This window comes from Rhea pennata, chromosome 9 (genome assembly GCF_028389875.1).
Source record: "Rhea pennata isolate bPtePen1 chromosome 9, bPtePen1.pri, whole genome shotgun sequence".
Classification (NCBI taxonomy): domain Eukaryota; kingdom Metazoa; phylum Chordata; class Aves; order Rheiformes; family Rheidae; genus Rhea; species Rhea pennata.
In genome coordinates, this window is record NC_084671.1 from 20,060,847 (window position 1) to 20,081,325 (window position 20,479).

Sequence of the window (20,479 nt, forward strand, 5' to 3'; positions counted from 1 at the left end):
TCTCTTTTATTTTTTTATTTTTTTTCCCCTTCTTCCAAGCCTTAATGGGGAGATTCTTAGCGCTAGTTACTCTGTTAATTTTCTTACCCTGGAATGCTAGCACGATGCAAGCTGTTAATACTCCTTGTGGCTGAAAACTGGTGAAGCCTGGTTGAGGGTAGCCCTCCGAAATAAGAGTAAGGCTTGAACATCAAGGAATGAGTGAAGAACAAACCACAGGTGGTGAAAGTGGTGCCAGTATTGAGCATTGTCAATGATAGCTGCTAGATGCCATAAACTATCTATAGGTATAGATTTTTTCCCCACACCCTCTGAGGGAGTGTGATAGCGTAGTAGGCATTTCCTGACACTTCTAGAAGATGTGGAAAATACTGTGTCATTAGCTCCAATTGTTGTTACAAGTCACCTAAGAGCGAAAATCTGATTAAGATCATATTTGGTGATACAGTGACATTGCTTTCTTATAACACCAGCAGCAAATGGCTAAAATGGAGTCCTTACTTCTTTTTTTTTTTAATCCTTTCTCTTAGCTTTCATTCGTATTTTTCAGTGTGTAACAGTCAAAATCTATTCAGATAACCCTGTGGAGGAGTATTGTGCCTGATGCATCTGGTTATCAGATCAGTTGTTTTTATTTGTGAGTGTGTTACGGAATTGTTGACTTGACTAAAAATGTTTCTTGCGCGCTGAAGCCTACAGCCTATGCATCCTCTTGCTGATATGCTGATATCTACAACATTGATGAAGATTTCAAACTTCAGAGGAGTGCGAATATTGAACTTTCCTTATCATTAATAGAAATTCAACTATAGAGCAGACATAATGTGTTCCTATGTCCTAATATGCCATTTTTATATAATTCTGTGGAGCAGACAGTGGGAGATATCTTTGTCATTATAAATTCTTGTCTTTTAAGTTAACAACAAAATTGGAAGGGTCTGTAAAAATTCTGAAACATAAAAGGTATCACTCCATCTTTTTTTTTCTGGATTACCTTAGCCAAGCTTCATCTAGGATAAAGAATAATGGCAAATGATGTTAACTGTTATGTAACAGGTTATTTAATACTATCCTGATGAATTCCCTGTCCTGGAATGGAAATGCAGACTGTTGGATTTGTGTCTCTGGGCTGCGGGTCCAGACCCCAGGGACAATACAGTTCTAGGTGGCAGCAGTCAGCTGCTGCTCTGTCTGTCCTCTGACCCATGGGAAGGGGGAGACAGAATAGGCTGCAATTACTCATTGCAAATGTTTACCTGGAGAGCTGCTAACTAACTTTAATTGTTGGTATCCATTCACTTCCTTCAAGGTGTAGAGAGCATAAACGCTTGCAGTCTGTAATTACAGGTAGTTGTCACTCCAGTACTCTGGAGTATTAGACCTAAAGGATGTCCTGGAAAAAAACAAGCTAGGTGTTGGTTGCGTTTTACAAAATTTTGAGAAACATTGCTTTGCAGTAATCGTTCCTAAATTAATCCATTTCACTTGGCGGTCTGTAAAATGGTAGTAAACACTGTGCAGCTAGTCTGTAGAAATATGTTGAGTAGTAATATTTACAACTTTTTAAAGTAAAAAGGTCTGATGAGTGTGTGTTTGCAGTCTATTAAAACTTCTGAGAATGAACAGTGGCCTGTTTGACCTGAGATGTTTGAGAGAACTTTACAGAAACTTTTGTTGCAGGAAGGATAAGAAGCTGTGACATTAGTTTCACGAGTTCCGGTTCATGTGCCTCCTGTTTCTGCTGGCGAGTAGTTCTCTGTGAATACTCCTACAGAGAGTCTATAGGTCACTTACTACTACTTCCTTCTTTTTGTCTTGCCCATCTCTTCCTTAAGAAGGCTGAGTAGCTACTCCCAGTAGGAATAAACTGGCAAGAATTCAGTAGGTTCTTAACGGTTTGCTCTTTAACTGCCTTTCCCTCCAACCCACAGCACTTCAAACATTGTATCCTAAGAAAGAAGGACAAGTTCTACAGTGTAAAGGCAAAATGACCAAAAGATGACTTAAACTGAGAAGAATATGAAATGAACTGGCATTCAAGGGAAATATTGAAAAAGTTAGAATGGAAATTAAATCCCGAAACATTTATTCCTATACGAAATTATCTGGGATTTCCCATGGTAGATGTATTTCATGTTCTGTCCGAACCTGGGATTTTCGGTGTTGTTTTTTGACTGCAGGTGTAAAAGCTAGGGAAAAATGCCTTGTTGCAGCAATAGCCACAAGTTCATAGTTGTCTTCACCAGTGCATTTCTGTTGGAAGACCAGTACTGGCAGTTTTAATAGCTCTACCCTTACTCAGGAAGCCCTCATCTTCTTGCTTCCTTGCTGCACAGCTGTAGCCTGTGTAACTAGGGGGGAGCTAATAACCTTTTTATATGAATGGATGTATATTGATACCCAGACTGTTGGAATCTGGCTGTTTGCCACCGTTGATTTAAGGAGTGCTAATGAAGTTACTCAAAAGAGATAATATCAATGATGTTAGCTCCTAGGAAAGAGTCACATAAGCCTATTCAGGACTCTTCTTAGCTTTATCTATTGATGTCTTGCTCTTTAGATAATTGCAATAGATTGACAATGGTAGTTGGTTCTTTCTTGGTTTTTAATAAGATCATCTATGAAGGGGCTTAGAGGCAATACTGTGGAACAGAGGACATTTCAAATCTTTGCAAACTTTCTTTTTCTATGAAACTAGCAGTTCTTGTACAATGATGATATAGTCTAATTACCTCAAGATATTTTGGCTACATTTCATGTTCAGACATTTCTGTTTGAGTTCTAGCTTTGCATCACTAGCGTTAGGGCAGTGGTGTTTAGAAGTATTCTGACTAGTCGTTTCTTATAAAGTTGAACAGCCATACCACCTGCTTGTCCAATTTGACCTTCTTTGCCTTTCCAAAGAAAGGTAATCCTCAGGTGAACTGAAGTAAATGAACACGTTTCCTGTATTTAGACATTGGCTGCTTCATGTCTTTGTGAATCTGGGTTCACAAACATGACAATTGTATTACAACTGTGCAATTCAGTTTTCAAGTATAACCAAAAAGAGTTTACAATAAATCTAGGAATGAGCATGGAATAGCATGTAGGCTCTGATCTTGTAAACAGGTATGTGGAAGTGGATCAGTTAAGTGCTTTGTTTGTAGGGATCTAGAGTTGCATAAATCTTCATTGTTGGATCAAACTATAGGATTAGGATTGTAGTTTTTTAACAGTGGTGTTAGAAAAGCTGTTCTGCAGAGTTTTGGAGATGTAAAAATGTTCTAGTAGTATCACAAACTAGTTTTATTTCTGCATTTTTTCTTTGAAAATGTCTGTGCAAGTCTGATAAAAGAAGGTGAACAAAAAGATGAATTTACAAGTTAAATAATCCAAGAGTAGCATTAGTCATTATCTTTTTTTTCCTATAGATTTGAAGATGACAACACAGGAGCAGCTTTTCTGTTCCAAAACTGGACAATTTTTTAAAGTGAAGAGAAAAAGATAACATATTTTTGCTAAAGCTTTACTTACTGTTTGATTCAGTGCAGTTACTTAAAATGTTAGAGATCTTTGATTTTTAAAAGACACTGCTGAGAAAAAGCAAGCCAGCTAAATTTGATGCTTTTTAGAAGACCGTACTCTTCTAACTTGATGTTCTATCACTTTAGCAAACCTGTTTCTTGGAAAACATACAGACATTATTAATCTGAAGCAAGTCAGTAAGCTTTAGGAAGGCAGAAAGCACTGTGTTCTTATTTAGTGGGTTTGGAGAAATAGTCTTGCAATCTTTTTTTTTAGTAGCATTTGGATTAAAAGTAATGAACAGTTTGCTTTTAACTTTCTCCTGAGCAGATCTGAATTACTAAGCGAACTGCTTATTTGCAATAGATTAAAAAAATGTTTACTGACTGACTGCCAAAGAAACAGCAAATCTGTAATACCTTCTCAGTCTAGCAGTCTATGGTTTGCCTGATTTTTACTGATCTTTTTGTTGTTGTTGTTTTTGTTTTTCTGTGGTGAAGCAATTAAATTGCAGTTGAGATCAAAAGATTGTCATGTTGGCTGTGAGATTTTTTTTGTGATTAGCAAGGGGAGAAATGATTATAGGTAAATGTTGCTCTGAGTCTCTGCTTTCTTTGAAAAATAAAACTATTTTAAATAAAAAAAAACAACTGAGAAGCCTTCACTTTAATTGCTCTCTGCAATATTAAATGGTTGCTTTCATTATCAGTACTTGTAAAATTGCTTGTTCAGGAAGGCTTTAGAAAATCATTTCCCTGAAGAGGCACCAATGTACCAAATGCAAATTAAAAAGAAAAATCTTTCAATATTATAGGTAGTGGGGGGGGGGGGAAATAATCTTGGAGATTCAACCATGTTTCTTTGCTGTTTAGGAGTATTAATTTGGGGGAAATAGAGGCTAAGAATTTCTAAAAGTGTTTACAGGTTTCTTGTTTTTAGATACACATTGACAAAACTAGGTTTAGGGACGTACAGATTAGTAGGTTATTAGCTCTGGTATCAGGCGAGTGAAAAGGCATTAAATGGTAGGTGTTGGGTGTTTTTTGTTTTGTTTTTGTTTTTTTAATAGTGAAAACTTTAACTGAAACTCCCAAAAACTAGAACAATGGAGGAATATGTGGCCTGTTGATTTTCTTCACCACACTGTCCTTCCAAGGAAGTGAATGACCTTATCTTACTGTGAGCTCTACTTCTATTTATAGTGCCTAGAAAATTTGATACTCTGAAATTGAATCTAAAAGTGACTTTTAATTAAAAATTCTATTTATTGTTGTATTTGATTATAAATGCAGGCAAATTTAGTCTTCCTTGTCCTTTCTTCCACTCTTCCCTTAGTGCTTTTTACGTGGAAGGAGAAGAGAGGTAGAATAGCGTTCGTCATGCTTTTCCTCTAAAATGTCATACCGTTATTTTTTACTGTATTATTACTTTCTACTTTCATATTCCAGGCTGCTTTGAAAATATGGTTTGACTCAAGGATATTTTCTTTCTCTGCAGTGATGCTGGAAATAGCAGCTTTTTTTGTTTTTTGTTCTTCAACCATTTTCTTTAAAGTGTTAGGTGAATTAATTTTGTATAAACTAAACTGAACTTAACTTTAAACATTGCATTTTAAATTAATTCAATTAAAATGTGTTTTTTTCTCAGTTGAGTGGTGACAGTTGAGTATATTGTAAACTTTATGTAATGGCTGCAGCACATTTCCTGTTGCTACTGTTACTGAGCCTGTGCAATCCCAGGTACTGCTTTATCCATAGAACATCATATTTTGAAGCACCTTTTTTTGACAAATAATTTGAATTTATAAAACCCAATTGTAAATTGTTTTACTCTATTTGATACATAGTTGAATGCAAAAAATTAGTTTGCTATTATATTGAGACTTTTTAAAGAGCTTATCTCTTTCGCGGAACTTGTCTTTATTTGGTATTTTCACTAAAGTATATATTCAGATCAAGCTGGTGCACATTCTGCTTACAGTTTGCTGTATATCTTTTAGGAAGTCACTTAATCTTGTTACACAATCGAAATATGTTCTGAGCTGATAATTCAGTTCTGTTTTTTTGGGGGGAACACCTCCAAGTGTTTAAATACACTGAAATATCTCTGTTGTAGGCACAGAATAATGAGACTGTTAACACGTTGCTGTAAATAAACACCTAGTTAGCTGAAGCAGATGGCTAAATAAGGTTGCTGACTCCCTGTCAGACATTATTGTCCTTTATTGCACAGGTTAATTTGGAGTCTGATTAAGCAGATCAGAGTTGCAGGATGGTTTATAAGGTGCCAAGTAGCATGTTAGCATGGGAGGAAAATTAACAGACCATCAACTGTTGCACTATGGAGGCAAGGTACGAAAGAGACTAGTAATGTCCGTGATCACCCACCTCTCCCTGCTGCCCATACGCTGCTATCCCTTTCTGTGGACTGACAGGTCTAAAGGAGAAAACATTTGACCTTTTCAAATGATAACTGTGTAGCTATTTCTTGAAACTCTTGCAGGGTTTGTCAACACTGTTTTTCTTCTTCTAAAGTTTGAGAGACTTGGTGATGTTGAAATTAAAAGCATGTTGCAGAAGTGGTTCCTGCTGGCAGTGCGAGCCAGTTACAGCTTCTGCACAAAACCTTCCATAGTGGTCAGTCTTGATTGTAAACAATAATGCTTTTTTTTAATATTACAGATGACCATGGACGAGAAATATGTAAACAGCATTTGGGATCTTCTGAAAAATGCAATCCAAGAGATCCAGCGCAAGAACAATAGTGGTCTCAGTTTTGAGGAGCTATATAGGAATGCGTATACTATGGTGTTACATAAGCATGGAGAAAAACTCTACACTGGACTAAGAGAAGTGGTCACTGAGCATCTCATAAATAAGGTTTGTAATTTTAGGAATTAAAATTGAAATATTTTACTGATACATAAGAATTCTTTATAGTTATTTTTTGACAAAAATCTAAATTTGTTATGTTACTTTGTGTTGAAATCATATTACCGTGCTCAAAAATGCTCAATTTAGAGCTAACTTCCAGCTTAAATGATTTCATATTCTAGATACTGTTTGCTGTAAATTACTAATGGAGAATGGACCATATTTGAAAGTAAAACAAGAAACGACTTTAGCATCACTGCTAAGATCTGGGATTTTTCAGAAACATTTGTGGCCTTCAGGTGGCATTTTGTGACTTTCTCAGATAAAGTTTTGATTTGCTTTCCAGTCATTTTTTTTCATCTGTGAAACAAAATAAATACCAATGTAAAAACTTGTTTGTTATGGGCTAATGAACTAATTCACAATTTAATGAAAGAGTTGTGCTGGGATTACACTATTTAAAGAGGCAGTGTGCAAAAGCATCAGCTCAGCAACAACAGAAGTCCTGAGTAGTCTGCATTCTATCATTTCAGCCTTTTCAAAACTGTATAATTCAGTCCAAATTACATGCAAAAATACTTTGTTTCTGAAGATGTCTTCTGAGAAAAGGGCTCTTCATACCTCATGTTAAATGATAGAGCTGCACCTCTTTTGTCCTTCTGAGGAAAGTTTAGAGTTGATCAATAAGTATACTGTTGAAGTTAAACTTCTGTGGACTTTTTCTGAATCCACATAAGATTTAGAGATAACAGGATTGTAGATCTAGGGAAAATGCCTGTACTTACTCCTTGCAGTAAAACCCATACCTGCTGTCTCTGAGAACAGGTGCATGTCTACTTTGACCCCATACGCTGTCTGCAGGTCCAGATGGAATATTAGACTTTTGTCTTGTTACTGCAGGGTCTAATTAGGAAAGTCATATGCAGTCATGTATCTTGAATGATTACCTCTGGCTGGATTGCAAAGGATGGATGGGAGGTTTATGTAGAAATAGTACATAATACTTGGAGTTTTTTGCTGCTGCTAAGTGGAGTTACTGCTGTCACTATGCAGAAAAAACATGTTATTGCTGTGGTACGAAAAAAAAGATATTCTTTTTTAAAATCCTAGTTTTAAGAGGTGCGGTCCAGGCGAATGTAGTCCAAAAATCTGCTTTGAATATGGGACTTTTTACTGTTTGCATGAGAGGAAATATCATATATGAAGTAGCTAAATAATTTATGGCTCTATCGTGTAATTGTAGCACATCTGTGCCTCTCAAAGGCTTGTTTTCATAATACGTGCATTCATAATCTATACTATTCATATAAAATGTAGCAAATGGCTGAGACTTCTTGTGCCTTGTGTATGCTTGTGTTTGCAGTCTATACTTGATAATAATTAGGATGTTAAACATCTAGATGAGTTTAATTTGAGGAAAGTTTCCTGTCATTCCTAGCTATTCTGCTTGTTTAAATTATCCATATGCATATCCATTGGAGTAGTTATAGCCAGAAATATGGAAAAAAAAGATTATTGTTTATTAAGAGTAAGTTCAGTTCTGAAATGATGCCTCGTGATGGTGTCCAAAGTTCTAATAATATCTAAGCTAGATAAAACAGTGTTTCTCTGTTTAACCTCACATTTTGCATAACAAAGTTAAAGTAATATACAGTATTTTTTGTGAGTGAGTAATGTGGTGATATCGTTAATTCAAACATTTTAGAAACTGCTATATAAGAACATCACTGAAAAAGAAGAGATGTGTGGGATCCCAGAAATCTTACCAAATACTTATTTCTGTTATTGCCTGCCTGGCATGCCAGAGTATCCGTATCCATAGCAGTTGTCTTTGCTGATCTGACTGATGAAGCTCAATAGAGACAGTGGATGCTATCTCCGAAGAAGAATAGTGAAAGGCATGTGGGAAAACCTATGTAAGGAGGACACAGCTGCCAGTCATTGCAGACAGTATTAGGTGCCGGAGGGCTGTGTGGGCCACAAGTGCAGGAGGTATGAGGTGAAGGAAGTGTCTGCTCTGCTACGGGGCTTGTAAAGGGGTGCCTGGGATCCCTGGAAAGTTTGGTGTCGTGATGTCGCAGGAAGAAGGGGAGAGAGAGCAGACAGGAACCCCTTACAGGGAGGCCAGGAGATGGGTTTCACAGGACCCGTGGAACGGGGGTAGGAGCGTGGTGTGTGAGTTGCTGCGTAGCAGACGGAGGCATTCAGTGACCGTTGGGCTGCACCGTAAGCCTGGCTGACAGCGTGTGATGCGGCATCTGTCCTTATCTTCAGCTCCCCTTAATGACTTTTTAAAATAATCTTGTGAAAGTCTTAAATTATGTGAAGAGTGAAAGGGTGTGGGAAACTGCCAGAAAGTAAACACAATTCAGAATCCATGATATTTTTGTGGATTTGGGATGAGTGTGGGTTGATTTTTTTTTTCCTCCTTTCAGTGAAAGGACAGCAGCTGATGGGGTTAAAAAAAAAAAAAAAGTATAAAAATATTTTGGTAAAGTCTTAGTAAATTTATTATAACAGCTTTACTAAGCTTTAAACTTAAGCTTTTAAAGTATTATCTTTCAGACTATTTAAAACTTTTTTTTTTTTTCCAGAAGATAAGAAACTCCATGATAAAAGATTTTGGATCTTGCGGCCTTTGTTCAGAAAATGCCTTTGTCTCTTGCCTCTCCGCTCGGAAGGCTTGGGCTATTTAAGCCAGTTGTTACAGTGCTGAGAATTACGTGACTGAATGATTCCTGCTGCTGTGTCAGTGCAGATGCTGTAAGAGAGAAAGTGTGGTGCTGTAAGTCTGCAGTGTGTATACTTAATAGGGAACAATTTAAAGGAATTGAAAACTATACCAGCATACTATGCTAGAGATGGAGGAAAGGGTTGCTGTGTTTCCTGAAAAGCATATTCAGTGTAAAATACAGTAGAGGCAAAAGTCATATACAAGATATCATCCTCGCAAATATACAAAGGTGTTATGTAGACAATGAATCTACTAGTTTATTTTGTAGACTGTATATGGATGGTCATGGTTAAGCTAGGTATACCTGTAAACCCACTGCATGACTTCAAAGATAGTGTTGTCGAGATCACTATGAGATCAGCTAATAGAAAGTAACATGCTGCTGATAAAATTTTCCAGGTTGAAATTTTCTTATGCCTTTGGAAGAGCCAAAGCTGTCTCTGAAAGGCTTCCTTGCCTATAGAAGAGGGCACCACTGCAAGTAATTATTTCCACCAGAGAGGTTTTAGTTGAGCCTACTGTATGGCTACAGTGCTGTGTGTGTTACAGTTGTGGGTTGTTTTGTTGTTTTTTTTGAAATATTGAGTGATTGTGGAGAATGCATTCTATATCTGGAAATTAAGCATTTATATCTCAAAGGGTACTTGATTTTGCACAGGCAGCACTATTTTGAATCTTATGGCAGATTTTAATAGATAAAATAGGTTTGAAAACCTAAATACTATTTCTAAAATACTATTTCTTCAGGTATACAGAACGATTTTTATGCAGAAAGATGGTTTCTTGTGGTAGGAGGTTGTCTGGCAGTGAAAAGTTGAGCTTGCATGTTGGGTGTGTGTCCAGTTTGGTATCTCATTTGCTGTATATTGAAGATGTCTCTTTGTCAGGTGTGGTTTTTGTAGAAGGACTTGTCTACTTTGATTGTCATGTTGAAAACAGTTGACAGCATAACAAGAAGTTTAGGCTGTGTTTTCTGTCAAAATCCTACTCAGTTCTTCGTAGTATTGACAGGTGGCTGGAGTAAAATGAGAAGCTTTCTTTTTTAAGTTGTCCTGTGAATTCATGTTTTGAAGTTTTGTACTAGGTTTCATCAAAATTATGGCATCATGTTAGGTAAGCTAGCTCACATATGGGATGTAAGGAGACAGGATGGCTGTGTCAGCGGTTAAACGGGAGAGTGACATAGTCGCAGTGACCTGAGCATTAGGTATCACGAATTAATGAGGCTCAGCAGCTCAATCGTCAAAATACTTTGCATCTCAGATCTGGTGAAGTTACATGGTCACAATGTTTGCATCATCACAAGAATAAATTACTCCTGATTCTAGTTGAAATAAAATCTTTGATGCAATCAGCCAATTCTTTCAATGTAATCAGTGTCATATAGAAAAGGATTTCTGTATCAAGAAATGCAATTGGAGCTAGTATAGAATATTTAACTGTGGACTTTGTGGATTGTGAAAAGCCTGCAATTAATTACCATGTATCATTCTGCATAAAGTGTAGCTGTCATATGGTTTGAAATACTAGCCTGGCTACATATTGATTCTTAATTCTAAAATACAGTTAGTTTAGTCTGTACCTTAAAACAACAGTAATATTTGTGTCAAAAAATTGACATGAGTTGAAGCACTTCTCTTGAAATTTCCAAGTCTATGTATGTGTATTCTTACATCTGTTTTAAAATGATGGACTCTTAACTTCTTATCGCCTGTGGATATGTCTTTGGATGACTTTTGATATAACATGTAAATTAATCATGTTGTCATTAATTGTGATTTGATTGTGAATTGTTCTTTATCTGTCAATCGCAGTAAAAAGGTGGAGCTTCAGTTGCTGTTCAGAAAACTGTGTGTGTAAGCACTGCTTTTGGGATGTGGGTTGGTGGGCTGGGAGCCAGGTGGAGCGTTCGTGGACTCTTAAATATCAACTTGGATGAAGACCATTGCTTCTTAGCCACTGAGCATGCCTCTCCAGTAAGGCATACAGATATCTAAATGTGGTAGGAAGCACATCTGTGGTGGTGGTGGTTCTTTGTATTGCTATGTGACGTGGAAGAAGATCCCCCTTCTGCCTTAAGCAACTACCTTAAGCTACTAGTTGTCTGGTCTTCAGCACTGATTGTAGCACAGGTGGTAGTGGCTGGGGAGCTGTGTGGGCAGCAGTTTCTTCCCTTGGCAGCTCCAGTGCAGTGCAGTGCAGTGCAGTGGCAGCTCCTTCCCTACAAGCAGAGCGGAGTAAGGACAGCACAGATACACCATCAGATTTTTCCCAGCTGTGGAGATAAAGGGAGACAAGGTGTATTTGCAATGGTTTTTCTCCAGTGCGCAGAAAATACTTTATTAGCATTTGGTTTAGCTTTCTAGCAAGTTACTTGTATTGTGATACAAGAGAAACAAAGGAGACTTTAGGAATAAAAGCATGTTCCTGGTTTTGTTAGCTTAGAAAAAAGTCTAACTTTACAATTACTGGTGTTCCTACCAGTAAGGTAGCAGCCCCCAGTTTTTTCATAATGAGTATCTGATGCTTCATGACAAGTTCATCATTAAAGAGCAAAAAAAGAGCTTTCGCTGTTTGGAATAGAATATAGACTCTAGGTCCTGAAGGTTTACTAGCCAATTGATTAGATGCCTAGGCTGCGTCTGTATTTTAGTGACCATGAAAGCCACTTTATTCTAAAGAGGATGATGGATTCAGGTGTCTTTTGGGTTAAGACAGAGGAAGGACATGGAGTTTATACTGTATGTTGTCTCAGGTTGGTTCACACACTTAATCTGGAGTAAGTGTGTATGTTTGTGTGTGTTTTTGTTTAAACTTCCCTTGAGTTTTCCTTTAAAATGAGTTTAAAGCTTGAGCACTGCAGTACGTGACTACTGCATGAAAATGAAAACATGAGACTGGATGTTTTCATCAATGAAAGTAGTAAGGTAAAAAAGAAATTAAGCCTGAAATTGATGGGACAGTTAAATCAAATAGCAAACATACATAAAAATAGTGAACTGGAATCCTAGTGATTATGGGTTATTAGTTTAACAGAGTCTGGTCCTTACTAGGTGAATATTTCTTTTCAGAACTGCTGTTTGCTACAATTTTATAATATCTTGGTATGTTTTACTGAATGTCATCATGATCAATTTTTACCTATACGTGTTCCTGTTTGTAGTATTTACTAGTACTACCCAATGTTCTGAAATGATTTGTGTTAGTAAAGTAAAAATTAATTGAAATGTTATCACATATGAAATTAAATCTTTAAGAAGTTGTATAAAAATATTTGTAACATCTGAGACTTCAGGTATTACTTTGAAGTTTAATATACTTGGTTATTTTGTTCTGGTTTTTTTAGCATCTTTTTTTTTTTTTTTTTTTTTTTTTGGTGTAAAGCTGCACTTTTTTTCCACCAAAGTCAAATGCAAAGTAGGGATGGTCAGCACCTGGGAAAAGTGAGAACTTATGATCTTCAGGGTAACAGAGGAACAACATTTGGATTTTGCTTGGTTTTATTTGTTTTTTAGCAAAGCTTATGAATGTTTAAATGATGTAGAAAAAACTGATTTGCCTTCATGACAGTATATTCTTTTTTGTGATAGGTGCGAGAAGATGTGCTAAACTCCTTGAATAACAACTTTCTACAAACACTAAACCAAGCATGGAATGATCATCAAACAGCAATGGTGATGATTAGAGACATTCTGATGTATATGGTGGGTATTTTGGGATTCTGCCTTTTCACATGTTTAAGGTGATGTAGTTGTCTTTTAACATACGAACAAATGAAGTGGGGGAATGAAAAACAATGAGTACTTAACAGTCTCTATTCTGTGAGAAATGGTTGCTCTCAAACATAGACTACTAAAAAGCATATATGAAGAATGTAGAGATTACAACCAAGTTAATCCCCAAAAGGGCTTTTCTACTGTCATTTGTGGGCTTTAGGAAGGAATAGGCTTTCAGTAGTGAAACAGAAATGAACAGTTGCTTTAGCATATACATCTTATTTTTCTGTGACTGGGTGATCAAGCTGAATTATTTCTTTGTGTGCCAAAGAAATGATCTTTAACTTCCCTTGAGCTATGACTTGTTACATAGAGATAGTGTACTGAACTGACTCATTGTATTTACAACCTACCACTTAAGTTGCTGTTCATCCCTTATTATACACTGTTACATGCACTTTGACTGTGCATGTAAGACCAATTATTACAGGTATGTGACAAATCACATTCTTATTTCAGCTTGCATCTTTACCTTTAACTTGGAAAATGCATCTGAAATAACAATGACTGAATTTTGCAGTTCTTGAAAGATAAGCCAGTCAAATTCATTCTGGCAGATTATATTCTGGTGGGTTGTATGTTCTAGTGGTGGTGGTGTTACCTTGCTGTAAAAAGCAGGCTGGTATAAAGCCTCCTCAAACTTTCTGGTGTAGTCATTTTTCTTTCAATTCTTGTGTTTGAAGAAGATTCTCTGCTTAGGTACAGTCTGTGTCCCTGGATAAGTGTTAAATCTAAACTGAATCTTTTGCTGTTCATGAAGCTGGTGACAGGATTAGTCATTGCACATAGATGAGCATATGATCTTTGGTTGGATGACTGCTATTTTAAATGAAAAAAAATCATTCCTTGCCTGATAACTAATAGAAATAGCCTTTTTTGAGGAGAGAAGGCCTTAGAGCTTTGCACCTGAATTATATTGTGCTTTAGATTAGTAGGTTTTTATTTAAACTTCCAGAACCATGTGCATGCTGTGAGGGTGCAGGAGAGTGCATGCTTATATATTTTGTAGCCAAAGTCTTAATTTCACAAACAAAATGTTTGGATTGCAAACAGATGGAAAAGTAAATCATGTAACTGGCTAATATGGTAGCTTCCAGAGCTGAGTTCCATCGAGTCTCACCTATCAGTTAAGTAGTTAATTTGATTAATTAAAATGTGACTTAGAAGAAGGGGCACTAGGTAAAAAAAACCAGCAGTCAAAACTTCTTGTTCTTAATTTTAACGTTCCTATTGGAGGAAATAGTTTGAACATCTGAAGTTCTTTAAACACAACTTAGTTTTCTGTTAAACTGTTTCTCAAGGAATAATTAAAATTTCAGAATAAAATCCTTGAGGACAACAGGAAATGCCCAATGGCCTTGAAAAGGTACATTTGACCCAGAAAGGGAGTAAGGATGCATTACACAATGCATACACAGTGAGTGCTTTTTTGTGTACTAATCTTTTGATCACTTTCTGAGCTAAACTCATGAGCTTCTGTTTGTATTTAGTCAGAGCTGAGGATTAGTTGGTTATGGACCTCTGTATCTTGAAGAAAAGAAACATGTTGAAAGTCTGCATCTGTATGTGTTTTTATACAAGAATCTTTTTTTCCCAAATACCGTGTTAGAGATGGTACTTCATGCAGTGTTGGACAGTGAAGGATGAGATAATGATAGTGCTCTGCTTTTTTTGGTCAAAAAAGATGGTAAGCTGAGAGTACAATCTACTTAGAAACCAGAATGAGCATCTTATCTGGCAGCAATTAAAGACCTAATTTCATGCTATAAAATCAAATCTATTTGAATTAGCTGTGAAGAAATCCTACTTGACTAATAAGCTACTAAAAGTTAAAGAATTCTGAGTAATTATTGTAGTGAGGTAACTTTCACTTTTTTTTTAATGGACTTACTGCCTTTCCTTTTCCTTTTTTATTTGGGGGAAAAAAACATATCTAAAGAGAGAGAGTGGAATAAAATGCCTTCAGTGAAACGTAAAGATTCAAGTTCCTTATCTTGCCAAGAGATTCTCTAATCTGTTTATGGAGAACAAACACAAAGCGCAAAATTTAATGGGAAAATTTGTCCAGACAGGAATAGTATCTGCAAGAATGGTTAATCGTTAAAATAATCGAACGAAGCCAGTGGTGCATTTTGAGAGAGATCAGAAGATGGAATCTAGAGCTTTCTAGGGAAGTAGTTGTTACATTTTAACCAAATACTATTTAACATTTCAGCGCAGGAGGTGCTGGATGCTCTAAGATACAGAGGTGATCAGACTGAACAATGCAGTGTTATCTGCTGCTTCTTAAAGTCAGTAAATGGTTCATCCTTCAGATCCCTTTCCCTGAGAGAAAGTTGGCTCATAGCTCAATTCTGATTTAATGTGTTAACTGATGTATTGAGGACCAAGTAGCAGTCCTATGCAGGATTGGAGGGATGTCAGGGAATTTACTATTACAATTAAACAAATCATAGTGGTGTTGTCTAGACCTTCATTGAGAAAGGGATATATGCTTCAATTATCATTTTTTGGAGGAGATAGAACCTGTTAAATATCTATTATGCTAAGGGGAGTGATGCCTTGACTTTTGAGGCTTATGACAGACTGCCTTCTCTTCAACACCAAAACTTCAGAAGGTGGAGAGCTGCATCATTCTTGCAGGTGCAAATTAGATTTCATGGGGTAATATATTAAAATGAGAAAAGAAAAATAAACTTGAATATCTCTGCCAGAATATGTACCTAGCATAGAGGTACTAATGTAGGTTATTTTGGAGAAGTCTTTCATGTGCTATTTGACAATTTTTAATTATTATGAGTAGGCTCAATTGAGACTGCCATGTGAGTAATTATTCATCCTTCTTCCTCCATAGGCTCTTTTTCTTGTACCAAAATGAGACTCAAATAAACACCACACCCATCTAGAATAAGATATATATTTTCTAATAGTATAAGAGTAAATATCACCTAATGAAATTTATTGTTTCGAAGTACTTACATAAAATTGTCAAACTTCGGGAGCACTGATGTGTGTTTATCAAACATCTGTAGTTTAAAATGGTTTTCCAACTGTGAATTATTTAATCTTTACTAGATCTTTCTAATACAGGGAGCTGACACAATGGTCAAACTCCTTCTTTGAATTTGAAGGGCATAGGGCAAAATGTCGGTAGCAAATTCATATTTTGATATAAAGTGTAAGCTGTCGTTTAAGATTTGACTGTCTCAAAAGCTTTGCAGTTCCATCTTGGTCACTGGAATGTCCTGTTCGGTCAATGTTTAAAATAAACTATTTAAAGGGCTTTGTAAAGTAAAGAATTGCTCTTACTTCGTGAGATAGAGTCTGAACAAAATGTAGTTCTATATTATAGGAATATGTAAACAGCTTCTAACATAAGCATATCTTAAATAACTTGTATGAACTCAGTCACTAGGCAGTGTTGTGAACATCAGGAGAAATACACGCGCTTCTCGTCTGCTTGTGAATAAGGGGTAACCCTGTCCTTGTTGCCTTATCAGCAGGCAGTAGCTCCTGATAGCTCCCACGAGTTTCAGGAAATCTACCTCCTGGTACCAAAGGAGCCATGGTTTGATACCAGTAAATCCTCTTGATTTCTTACGTTACTCTCTTAAGTTCTTGCCTCAGTCAAGCGATGTACGTCTTAAACTAAGCTATACCCATTCTAATACTCTGTTTTGTGTTCCAGCTTGATTTTTAGCATTAGCTCCATTATTATCCAATTCAAAACAAACTCCCTCCTTCAAACCCACCTTAATCTTCTTCCTCTGTTCAATTTTGCCATTTCTAAAATAAAATTTAACTCATCAGGATCTTTTCAGAAAAAAGTACACATATTGTACAGTGTGGTTAATATATTATTATGATGTTTGTTTGATGATGAAGATATATTCTGTTTGAGGTTCATGGTAGAATTTTATTTACATCCTTTGATATTTGGAGCTACCTCCATAAAACACTCCTTAAAGTTTGCATTATATATATATATTTTTTTAAGTATATTACTTTGTCTCTTGTGTCATGTTGCTGTCTAGTTTCTGCTTAATTTCAGGTCTGGTGTATAATGTAGTTCTAGTGTAAAGTTTTATGACCTTTAATTTCCTAGTAAAGCCAATTCCAGCCAGCTTGAGGAATTTCAGTTTCCATAATTGAATTTCAAATCTGTGTAGCCCCACCCAGTGTATTTTGTCATCTGTATGAACTAGCTGTCCTCCTTTTAGTTTATACATTTAGGCTGCAATTATCAAGATCAGAATACGTGTAATACTCTGTAAATTCATGGAACTGTCTGCAGCCCTATATTAAGCAGTGAAGTCATCTACTACATTTGGCAGAATTTGAAATCCAGTCTCAGCTGTGTTTGCAGTGTGATAGGCATATCTATTATAGTTTTTATTCAACTACTCTATGCAATAATTGCAGAGGAGATGCAGTTTTTTAGTCTTCCATGCAGTTTCTGTGAGTTTGTGTATTCTTAGAATGCCTTACAGAAAGTAGATTGTACTCAATTTTGTGGTCTCATGAGTTCATTTTGTGCATTACTTATATTAGCTAAATTTAAAGCTATTCAGGTATGCAGGTGCAGTGATTGCACCCTTGACCACATTGGAAGTGCATACTTAGTGCCAGAAAACACTGTCAGAAAGTCAGTTGCTCTTGCGAGGACAGGTTTGCGTTTTGAAGGGGGTAGAGCATTCCCTTCTCATTGGGGTGGTGCACAGAGCCAGTGTCTTGATTTAGGCCAGTGCTATGTGATTAGCCCTGCGAGTTTTGACCTCATGGCATAGCACTTCTGCTGTTCACACGCACGCACATAGGGGTAGGGAAAAGTTGTTTTATTTTTCAGAGTTGCTATATGTAACACTGCAAAGGCTGAAGACCATCAAAGTAGTGCCCTCACAAAGACATGGGGCAAAATGTGATTGGTGATGATGTACGGTAGGTAACTTGCTTTACTTGAGGTCAGGACTGTTCTGCAGTGTAAGCAACATTGTAATTCATGAATAATTGCTGTCTGAAACTCCACCCTTGTCTCCTGTGAGTTACTCTTACCTTTTAAACACCTACTGCTTCTCCCCATGGGAAGAGATTCCTGTTCACTAGCACTAGCACTAGCCTCATCTGCCAAACCTGTTCCCAGATGGGGATTCCTCTTGCCGAAGTGCTGATTGGGAGCCCTCCCAACCAAGTAATGGAAATAATCCCCTATCAAGGGTAAACAAATCGGTAATACCAGAAACATTAATACTGCTACCTCAATTTGGGCATTGCAGACCGGTTTGGCTTATTAAAAAAGCATTGCTGTTCCACTGAGAAGAGTTTCTGGTGCAGCTACTATTTCATGTCCTAGTGGTAGTGGTTAACGCTGCCACAACAGAAACTATGCGTGTGACTCATCACCATGGGTTTTAATCTATTTTGATACCCTATTGCCTGTGTTTGAGGCCTAAATATTCTTTAAAGGTGATTTATATAAATTTTTCTCCTTGAGTACTTCAGTATATAAAACACTACTTTTTTCTTTACATCTTTAATCATTCTAAAAATGTGTTTTAGCTTACTTTATTTCAAAATCACAGTTACTTCAGTTCTTGATGCACGTGTGTAAATAAGGGAGTGAAATAAGTAACATTGTTTCTAAATACCAGCAAAAATGAAAAAAGGATGACATATTCAAACCACTCACTCCAATGTGTATCATTAAACTGACTTCCTGAGACCAACTGGTAAATTTTTTGATGCAAACTAGAACCCTTAGCTTGCTCCATGGGCAAGGTGCATCTCATCTGTTCCCGTCCTGCTGCTTCATTTACATTAAGTGCTACCTTTCTGGAGGCAGCAGGAAGGAAATTATTCCTGAATGGTGGAACCCAGTGTTTCATTTTCCTTTGATCATCAAAAGGCAAACTGGCATGTAATGACTATATGAGTAAATTTTCTGTGGAGAGTATATGATCTTATAATTTTGTAATCTGTTTTTCTGAAGTTGCTTTTTTATGGTTTAGTTTTCTAGATGCTTGAGGAAAAACTTTTCACTTTAATTCAGGGTATGATAAAACACATAGAAAGATATTGATGGAATGAGTGGAAAAGTTAATCTTTGTACTGTAGTTCAAACATTTACCCTTGTCCTGTACAGAATTTGATTTTTTTTTTCTTTTTTTAACTATGTAAATTCTCAGAAAACTTAATTGCAATCAAATTTGAGTAGAACAGAATATTTTTAACTCTTACTAATAACAACATCCTGAGGCATAAGTGGTAGTGAAGCAGTATTTTATATTATATTAAGAAGTGTGTGAAGCAGTAACTATTTTGTTAAAGAAATGGGTTATGCTTTTAAAAATGAAGAAAAAATTGCCAAAGCTCATCTCAGAAATACTTTGTTTAAAACCACATTTTTTCTTGATCTTAATGCTGTTTTACATCATCGTACCTGCTACAGTACAGCACTGCTAGATGTTAAGTGGTAGTACATATTCTATATCTGATAGTAACTTTGATTATAGTTTTACTTTTTTTAGACAGTTGATGACTTGGAGAAACAAATAGAAAAGACATCACTAATCAAAACTAAATAGAATAGAAAAATTTTTGCATGCAACACTACTTAGGGTATAAATAGGCTGTGTGGACTTTGCGAAGAGTAATCTTTTCCCACCTACTATATGCTAAGAGGTTAACTCTGAAAGGAGCAAGCATTTCTGTGAATAGCAGTAGGAAAGAAACTCCATGTGTCTGCTCACTAATGGCTCCATCAAGCTGTGTGGTGGTGGTGATGCTACGTGGATGTGGTGGAACACTGTTCTGAAGATCACCTTGGTTTCGTAAATGCGTGCAGAACGTGACTGATGGACGGTTAAGGTGCTTGGCCCTTACTGTCAGTTGAGACTATGTAGGGAGATGGAGTTTGAACCTGTATTGAAACAGAAGAATAAATCTTTCTCTTCTCACCCTTAACTTCTTGGGGGGTATTTAATGAAATTATAAGAAGATTTCAAGATCTTTGTTCAATATGAATGGGAACTAGTTTTTATAGAGGTTCTGCTGAAGTTCTTATGTACATACAGTTTGGAGTACCAACCCCTCACCCCCTCCCCCTTTTTAAAAAAAAAAAAAATATTTGTAGTGATTCTCATTTTGGCTTTACTTTTATTCTGTTCACCTCAAGGTGCTATTTCAGTAAATTTCACTAAATTTTAAGGAGGAACTTTTTGCCTAACAGGAGTGGTAGACAGATGTAAGGAGGGTTAGGGGGGATATATTTTTCTTCCTTTTAAGGAACAAAGTAGGGTGAATAGAAGGGGATTGGGTAGATAAGAAATACATCTTTCAGATTATGCAGTGAGCTTTCTCAGTATTTGGGGGTTCTTCCACCCCCTGACTAAAAAGCATGAAGGGTGTGTGTTTATTCTGGCAAACTTAGTTGTAAATCCTGTGCTAACATTTGCTAATCAATGTAGAGTTCCTATATAAATGAACGGGAGGTGTTTGGAGGGGAAGAGATTTAATGAAACTATAACAATTTCAAGATCCTTGCTCAATTTGAATGGAAAATAGTTTTTATAGGGGTGCTGCTGAAGTTCTTA

At 36.5% G+C, this 20,479-nt stretch overlaps 1 protein-coding gene across 2 annotated transcripts in view; it reads left to right on the plus strand.

Moving 5' to 3' along the window:
* The window catches only part of CUL3 (cullin 3), a 55,921-nt gene that overhangs the window by 11,248 nt on the left and 24,194 nt on the right, over positions 1-20,479 (plus strand). For both annotated transcript variants that reach the window (XM_062582869.1, XM_062582870.1), the window contains exons 2-3: positions 6,189-6,386; positions 12,705-12,818. In XM_062582869.1, the coding sequence (XP_062438853.1) occupies positions 6,189-6,386; positions 12,705-12,818 (312 nt within the window). The remainder of the gene's footprint in view (positions 1-6,188; positions 6,387-12,704; positions 12,819-20,479) is intronic.